Source organism: Anthonomus grandis, chromosome 12 (genome assembly GCF_022605725.1).
Source record: "Anthonomus grandis grandis chromosome 12, icAntGran1.3, whole genome shotgun sequence".
In the NCBI taxonomy this organism is placed as follows: Eukaryota; Metazoa; Arthropoda; class Insecta; order Coleoptera; family Curculionidae; genus Anthonomus; species Anthonomus grandis.
The window spans coordinates 7,447,233-7,456,685 of NC_065557.1; the positions used below are offsets into that span (position 1 = coordinate 7,447,233).

Genomic DNA, 9,453 nt, shown 5'->3' on the forward strand with positions numbered 1-9,453 from the left:
TTCGTACAAAAAAAGAAAAAAATTACCTCAACCGTTCTAATGTTTGCCTACTACCATAATCAAGATTAGAACGTGGATCCTTCACAAGTCAAGAAATTAACGAGTAAAGTAATGTATTAAATATTGATATATTTATTTAAATTTCTTATTCTAAAAATCATAAATATGTAAAATCAAAATAAAAATGTAAAAAAAAATAATAAAAAAAGTGTCTCCACCGTGACAATGCTTCACACATTGCCGTGACCAGGATTCGAACCTGGGTTACTACGGCCACAACGTAGGGTCCTAACCACTAGACGATCACGGCTAACGGAGACATGGAGTGTAATTCTAAAAAGTGCTTGAGTTTATTCACTTTATTATAGAAATTTATTAGAGCGTGAATTCAACTGATAATTATGAACAGTTTTTATGTATTGACGAATTATATTGGATATTCACTCTTATATAACTTATTTCTCATTGAAATTAGAATCATTGGTTATAATTGTTGGTAATAAAATATGATTTTGTACTATTTAATCAACATAACCTAAACAAATTGGCATATTATGAGTGACTTTGAGGTTAGGCACATGAGCACTCATGTCTGTATATTTTTAATTTTATATAGCAAATCAAAAAAAAAATTCTCCAAGTAATTTTACAAAAAAATCCATAATAAGGTATTTTAAGTGGCTTTAATACTGAAAAATCGATATTAGGTATGTCATATTTGACCAACATAACCTAGTTTTTGGCGTATTCCTTCTGGATGTACGGTTTTCATTTAACCGCTTACTTCCAGATATTTTATTAATTGGATTAGAAAAAAACTTTCCATAATTTACGAATGAACTAACGAATTAATAATTAATGTACTAACGGTATATTGTGACAATGTTTTTAATTAAACCTTCCAGGAATATGTAAATAATTTATACCCAAATAAATGCCATTTATTATAACATTTATTGCTAAATGGACGGGAGGTGTGGAAAGTTTAATAAAGTATATAAAATACAAAAACTTTATGTTATACAAAAAATATGAACAAAGAAAAAGCCGACTGTCTTTTGCTTGTTTTGATTATGATTTTCTTATTCCTTAGATTGGAGCATAAATGAAAAAAAAATATTTCAAAAAATGCGGTATTTTAAAAATGTTAAATTTCCCGCCAACTGTCCTAGGTAAGACATATGGCAAGACGTAACACAGATGATGTAAGAGAGGGAGATTAAGATTCCGGTTTTTAAAATCAAGATGGTAAAAATATAAAATAAGGAAAAGTCAGTTTGACTTGTTTTATTTAAAATAATCTGGATGATCCAATAGTCTCAGGTGCGGGTTATGGTCCAAAAGGATTCTCGAATTATATATTTTCTGTATTTTTTTATTTCCGGTTTTCGCTGATTTTTTTACACAACGCTTATGTGAGATAAAGGCCATCATGTTTTATTTATGAAATTATTGCTGATTTAAGTATCGAAGATACAAAGCAAGACGTCTGTAGATGGGAATCCCTAATTCCTGTGAGAAAGCCCTAATTTTGACGAATTAGATGATAAATCTTTAGATTAGATGATAAAAGAGATCCATGTTAAATTCACTTTTGCAGCAGAATAGTGAAATTTTATAAATGCTTAGCTGCATTAACAACCAGCACCTGAGTCTCGATTTAGAGAGGAAGATGCTAGAAATTTCAATATAACCCCTAATTTGTCCAAGACCATAGAAGTCTGTAATGGTAAGGGTGAGCCTGGTAGAGCAACCTTAGTGGAGCTGCTATATAATGGTAGTATTGCATATTTAAGGTAGCTTTTGAAAAAACGTTTATTTTTATCAAAAATACTACTAACTTATAGAGTAAAACGCAGGAACGAATCCAGGATCCTAAAAAAAAAATAGAATCATATAGTTTCACTTGAAGGCATCTTTTTCTAAAGATCTTAATTTGTCATTTGAAGAGACTAAGGAGCAAGTTGCTAAAGGGTTCAAGGAACTGAGCAACTTTATGATGTCTAAAGTGCACGTTGATAAACATCATTTATTTCAGCATATGCTCTCATATGAACGAGTTGTTAGTGCTAGGAAAGCCTGTATTACTGAGAGGAACCTGCCTAACCGAAAACCTGCGAGATCAATTAAGGCAAATAGGAGAAAAAGGCGAGTAGCTTCTTCACACAATTATCAAGATGCCACCAGATGTTTCAACTGCAACATGATTGGACAATATGCCTTTTATTGCAAGAAACCTACTAGAGCGAAAGAATCCAGCTGTAAATCCAGCTTTAGGTGTTAAAAATTACCAGTCGTGCAGCAGATTTAAAGAAGTGAACAACAAAGATTTTGTATGCGTAAATAATACTTAGCTTACTATTATGGTACCAATAAATTTTTGTGTCATTTTGTGGAATAATATTCAGTTTAATTGAGGCTATTATTCCTGTGAAATGTTTGATTGGTCGTGATTTAATTTTTTTTTCAAAATAGAGAGGTTACTGTTTAAATGTGTTCTCAAGCATGAACTGGATTTGAATATTAACCCTCATTTTTAGGTTGATTTTGGTTTGTGTAGATTTCCCTGCTCTTAATAAGTATACTTTGAGAGATAATTGGTCCATACCAGTTATCAAAGATTAAATTAGTTAGTTAAGAGATAAAACTATGTTACTTGCTTGAATCTTAAAACTGCATTCTATTATATTGGCATTGCATTAAACCATGCGCATGTCTAGAAAATATTTTAAAATATACAGGATGTTTCCTTAAAACATTGTTCTAAGAGTAATATCCTGATAGGAGCTGTCCAGATGAAAAATCTTTTAGAAGATTATTAGCGAAATTTGTGGACCTAGGAGCTAAAGTTAGATGTGTTATTACCGGTATAAGAAGATCATCACCTAAGTTAAGCAAATATCCGAAGAGCAGTTGGAATAAGTGAAAGATCAGTGCAACGAATTTTAAAAAGGAACCATTTTCATCCATACCAGATCCATAAACATCAAGTACTTTTTGATAGGGACATACAAAAACGACTTGAATTTTGTACTTGGAGAAGGAATAAATTAAAAAATGACTTCAAGTTTTTTAACTATATGCTATTTACAGATGGAGTAACAATTCATAAAAATAGATCAGAAAATAGGCATACCTTTCACTATTATTCATCCGAAAACGCTCATTTCATGTGGCAGATCGACCAGTACAGGTGGTCATTAAATGTATAGGGCACTATTATCGATCCCCATTTTTTAATGGTCATCTTAATGGAGAATTGTACCTTATTTTCTCCCTAGATCACTTGCGAATGTTCCATTAATTACTAGAGAGCGAATGTGGTTTCAACAGGACGGAGCTCCTGCGCATTTGTCTCGAAATGTTCCTAAACATTGAAATTTGACGTTTGGAGGAAAACGGTTTGGACGGAATGGACCTATTAATTGGCCAGCCAGATCGCCTGACCTAACAAAATTAGATTTTTTCTTATGGGGTTTTATAAGAGAAGTTGTTTATAGAAATCCACCTACAATGGCAAAAATTAAATAATCCATGTCCATTGCAACGGGAGGACCGCGTGCCCATTGCAATGTAAATCGACTGAAAGTCCACAACGTTGAGATGAGGTAATCAGTGAAATAGAATTTGCAATAAATAATACCGTAAATTGTTTTACAGGCGAAAACCCATCATAATTACTATTTAGTATTGCGCAAGCCGATTTAGTATTTTAATGTTTTTAAGAGGAATTTATATTTTTTACAGGCATTTAAAATAAATTTCAATTTTATTTTAGCCTTTTACCAACTTGACGTCATTGTTTATATTTTCCATGCACTGGAAATTTTTTTTCCAAGAGTTGAACATAATTTTCCATATCATTTGGGCACTTAAAATATTTTTAAATTTTATTTCAAAAATTTAAATTTTCGTTTAGGTATTAAAAATAATTTTTGTTTTCATGTTTTTAGAGATAGACCTTTTTATGATTTCCAGGCCCTTAGAAGTAATTTATTATGTCTTCAAGGCACTTGACGTGATCGAGGGAAAAAAATCAGAAAAATTAAAAATTTAGAAAGAAAAAGGCAGAAAAAAATTCAAAAATAGAAAAGAAGAAACAAAGAAAAGGAGAGAATAATTCAGTAGCCATTGAGTGTCTCGAAAAAACATTCATAAAATCGTTATTTTTATTGCTCGCTGTATGTTGGAACGTCAATGGTTTGAATTGAAATATCATTTTAATTCAAGAAAACTCAATTTCAAAAAAGAAAACTCAGCTAGTTTTAATCACAAATTTATGCTTTTTTGAAATATAAAATTACACATTAAAATTGTTTTTATTACTTATTTTTTTTAGTTCTTTAGTTTAAATAGGCATTATCCCTATTTTATCAATTAAATTAATGAATTATTGGTTGAACAAATTATTTTTTATTATATTATATATATTTTATTAAATATTTATTGGTGAAATTGGTTTCAAAAAATAATAAAATAGACAGACAGTAAAACCGAGGAAATCCACGTTTTATTTATTATATTAAAAATATTAGAAAATGGAAGCATTCTGAATTAAAATTACTTAATTAGTTTAATTTAATTATTTATTTATATTTTATTAGAATAATATATTGATTTAAAAAAAATAATAAATTAAAACGAATATATGGGAATTATGTTTTAAAATGTGAATCTGAAAATATTTTAAGTTTAGCTTAAAAGTCTTAATTTTTTGCTCAAACTTGAAACATGTCAAAAAAAATGCCAAAGAATTTTAATAACACGGTTATTTCCCTGGATAATCCTTAGATGTTTCAAATATCCTATCCCTAGAACATTTCTGCGTATACTGGAAAACCCAATAACTTCAAGAATCACTTTTAAACATTAAAATTAAAACGATCCAAATATTCTTTAAAAACGGGACAGTTATGTATCATCACTTTTACTACCGACCATAGGCAACTTATCTTCTGATAACTCGAAACATCTTGGAAAAGGCAAATTCATAATTCATGAAGGCAAATGCAAGAACGGAAAAATAACAGGTTAGCATGTTTGGTAAATGTATTATTGATGCGACTCACTTTAGAAAGGGCATTGTCTAAATTCGGATTCGAAATATGGCTGATGCTCGATGGTTACTTTTTCGTTTTTCTTTTCCACAGAGCAACTTTTCAATAAGCGAGTGTCATGACAGGGTCAATTTAACAATTTCAATTTAAACCATCAGCTGAATACCTAATTTTAGTGTGCCATATATTTAATAAATTATATAAAAGCTTTCAATCTTAAGCAATTGCGCCTACCTAAGTATATAATATATTATGATAGGTTAACCGCGAGAGGGACCTTCAAATGACTCGTATTGCACAGACTAACGTTATATAATAATAACGCAACAAAGTAGAACCGAACCTAAAATTAAAGAAAATTAAAAATCAAGCGGTAATAACAGGCTGACAGGCCAGCTTTATTTCAATATGCCATAAAAGAAAACGATTACTACATAACATGTTTAGATTAGGCTATCAGTATATGGTTGTGACTAATTGTTATTCGCTGTACGGATGCATCAGGATAACCCAAGGCCATCTACGATATTAAATAAATCTAATTATTCTTCGGTCCTCCAGTTTGATAAAAGTGACTGTTAAACGGTTTTATTGCCTATTTTTATTGTTAAATTAACATTAAAATTAGGATCGTAAATTTTAAATTATATAAATGTCAAATTTGATTACAGACGTTTCGTTGAAAATATATTAATATAGAAAAAAATTGTTTTATATCTCATTGGAAGAAGGTTTATAAGCATACTGAGAAACGCAGTTTTTTTTTTAAAGTAAAATATAAAACCTGTAGAATTTGTCTGTCTTGTCAGTCAGGCAACGTCGCTTTTTATGCAAGAGATCTTGAACAACGGCCAATGCGAGTCGAGCGAATTCCTCACTCAGCGTGACTGACTTATGTGACACTGTTGCCAAACGATGAGAAAAATACTGTAACAGACTATTTAGAAAACCCTTTTTAAATTAATAATCATTTAAATCCAACTTAAAAAATGGTGATGTAGAAAAAAGTTTTCTGCTAAAACAACATTTTAGTTTCTCAATTTAGTCATTATATTTTCTTTTTGTATAAGGTCAGTCACAACATCAGTAATAGGAAATTTAAACAGGAACCTTGGGAACTGAAAGAAAAAATTAATAGCTATTTAAATTTAAAGCAATTTTTAATCCTTTTTCAAGATGTTTTCTAACCCCTTGGACAATGTTTGATTAGTTTTTGACTTTCGTTTTTACTCACTTCTTCAGTTACTAAAAGAGGTCTTTTAATGGAAAGTTGCAATTTATGTTCCAAAGATGCATGGTAAAGTACTTCAAGGTCATACTTCTTTATTGAATTTAAGGCCACCTAAAGCTCACAGTAAGAAATATACTAGTTGAGTTATTTTGATTTAATAATTGAGGTTCTTTTTTTATGGTTCTATTTTAACAGGTTGACAAACAGCATATAAAAATACTATAAGCAATTTTAGGTAGATAAAATCTCACAAAAATTTAATGAGTGTTATACATAATTATGACAAATATATAATAGAAATTAGGTTTTTTCTAGGTCTCCCTTGGTCAAACTTCTTGTTATGTGTATTAAAGAATCAATTATTCCCAGTCCTTGTAATAATCTAACTAATTATCGACCCACATCATATAAAGCAGGTACAATAACTGACGCAGTTCTACTGCATTATTGTCTACCGTAAAACGGGACTACTTTGTGCAGGTTTTGAGACATTTTTGATTCTAGGCGCTGCATTTATAATCGAATCAACTTGAAAAAAATCAAGAGTAACAATACGGGTCATACTTATAACCTGCCTTAAAATAGGGTTTTTACAAAAAACCGTTTTTGAAAAAAAAATTAAAAAGATGGGTGCCAAAGTAGCCCTGTGTTTGGGGTTACATTGGCACCCAAACGGAAATGTGAATAAACATAATGTAGGCCCATCCTGGGGTTACTTTGGCACCAAATTAGGCTTTTTTTTTGTATTTAAATAAAACATTCAATATTTTTAATGAAATTTCTATATTCTTAAACAAAATAAACAAAACACTTAAAAACTAACAAAAAATATTTTTCTAATATTTGGCACAGTAAAAGAAAGGAACTAAATCAAAATAACATAAATACTAATCATCTTCACATGCCTCACAGGCATAATATTTTTCTTTGGATCCCTCGTTACAAATACCACAGATCCACTTAAAACAACCATTGCATAGAATCCAGTCTGGTCCAGTATAACCAGACCAATAAGCAGCACAAATTCCGCATTTGTCTTCATTGTGGGTACTTGAGGATGATGGTAGATTGACATCTTTTAATGTCAATTTTTAAAAAAATTTTGCTTTTCCCTTTTCCCGCAATCTTCTTTTTGTCATTATTTTCATTTTCAATTAGTTTTTCCTTGTCTTGCTAGTTGCTCCTCTTTAGTTTCTTCACAATCGACTTCTTTGCCGGGAATAATTTTTCGTCCCCGCTTTCGTTTAGGGTTCGTGCTTGATTGTCCACGTGTCTCCTGAAGAAACTCTAATAAACTATCATTCAAAATATCACTCGTAGATGCATCAATTGGAGTTTTTGGCAATTTGGATAAAGGCTGCTGCGGATCATATGGACAAATTCCGGTGGCACGAAATTCGGATTTTAAATTCTCTTCTACTCTTTCCTGTAGAGATCTCCACAAGTGATTCAGGAGATTCGGAAAGTGTTCTTTAAGCAGAGTGCCTTTTACGCGACGAGTCTTTCTCCAATCGTCTAAAATAGCCCTCCATTTCTTTTTCATGGGAGCAAAGAAAGCCACGTCCAAAGGCTGCATAAAGTGAGTTAAATTGGGGGTTAAAGGAGCCACATAAATATTATTTTCTTTAGCAGCCTTTACCACGGTTGGAGAAAAATGTGAGGCTAGGTTAACACCTAAAAGAACAACTGATTCACCATTACAATTTTCTTTGACGTGGGGCAGCAACAGTTTAAAAAACCATACCTCAAAGAGATTCATATCGAACCATCCACTGCTGATGTTATCATAAACTGCCCCTAGAGGGCCACCAACAGTCCAATTTTCGTAAATGTTGTTGGCTTTATAGACTACCATTGGTGGTAGTAGGATTCCATTTGCGCTTCCGCAGACCATTACACTTATTGCTGAACGCGAATGTTCTTGAACCTTTTCAACCCTTTTAGTACCCCTACGAACTAAAACTTTTTTGGCCCCGGGATCGTCTGTGAAATTAGTCTCATCATAGTTTTAAACACTTGTTTCGCAGAAATGGACTTCAGAACAGGTTGAATGTTATCGAAAAACTCCATTATATCGGCGCGTCTAACCGAAGCACGCGCACGCTTAATATTAGATGCCAATCGAATGCTAATATTATTTCTGGTAATAAATTTTTCAAAGTCAGGTCCTGGTCTATTGTTGGGCCATCCAGAAATATTTCTGCCTTCTTTTGTAACATATTTTTGCACGATTTCTCTGGCGTCACTAGCAGTAACAGGAAAACCCCAATCTGCTACCTGGTTGATGGTCTCTGAAATTAGCCTCTCCTTCTGTTGGGTAAGGATGGTGGGGTGACCTACACGACCCTCATGTTTCGCAAACAGCTTATTCTGAAGAGTGCCTCAAGGTATTTTCCATGTTTTGGAAGCTCGTACTTGTGACATCCTCCCTTCCCTAACAGCTTGCAATGCATTCGCTAAATTTTTTTCCGTGTAGTTTTTATAGGGCCTCGATCCAGGCAACCTACTATAATTTCGCACCATATTTCGCGCCGTGGAACATACCGACCTATCTGAACAACTCTCGGACATTGAATATTAAAACTAGACAAACAAGCTTAATATAAACAAAGGCGCGCACGCTCTGCCAATGTTACCCCGTGTGCCAAAGTAGCCCCGTTTTACGGTACCTCACTAGTAATTAATCAAATGATAGATCTAGATAGCATAAATTATGTTGAGTTTACTGCTTTAGACCGTATTTCCTTCAGAACTCTTGCTCTAAAACTATCTTTAAAGTAATGGAATTATACTTCTCTGGTCGATCTTAAGTGGAGAATTGAAATGGTCTACAACAAGATTTCAATCATTTTGAGTCTTCCTGATCTATTTCAATGAATTTCAAAGTAGTGATTCAAGTACTGATTTTATCGTATTCGCGATATCACATTGACGAAGAATGCTAGGACAATGCTAGTACAAATGAGGGTTGCTGATTAATTTTTTGCTAATTAATTAAGTATGAGTTTTGGTAAAAGTCAAAATTTGTTGTGACTACTCGTATTTTGAATTTAAAGGATTTTGTAACTAAACAAGTTACTTTTCTAAACAGTAGATGCACATGTTTAATTACTTATATCTTTAAGAGACTTCTAGTGTGTTTGCTTTTCAAAATTTAGTCCTTAG

The 9,453-nt window shown here is 32.0% G+C and overlaps 1 protein-coding gene and 1 non-coding gene across 2 annotated transcripts; both read right to left on the reverse strand.

The window, feature by feature from the left end:
* Positions 1-238: 238 nt before the first annotated feature.
* Positions 239-310, reverse strand: Trnah-gug (transfer RNA histidin (anticodon GUG)). Its single transcript has one exon. It is a non-coding gene; the product is annotated as a tRNA-His (tRNA).
* A 7,128-nt stretch (positions 311-7,438) lies between these two features.
* On the reverse strand, positions 7,439-8,811 carry LOC126743298 (uncharacterized). The gene is made up of 3 exons (XM_050450327.1): positions 8,704-8,811; positions 8,391-8,658; positions 7,439-8,271 (listed from the first exon to the last, which is right to left on the reverse strand). The coding sequence occupies exons 1-3, from the start codon at positions 8,809-8,811 to the stop codon at positions 7,439-7,441; spliced, it is 1,209 nt and encodes a 402-aa protein (XP_050306284.1).
* Between the last annotated feature and the right edge of the window lie 642 nt (positions 8,812-9,453).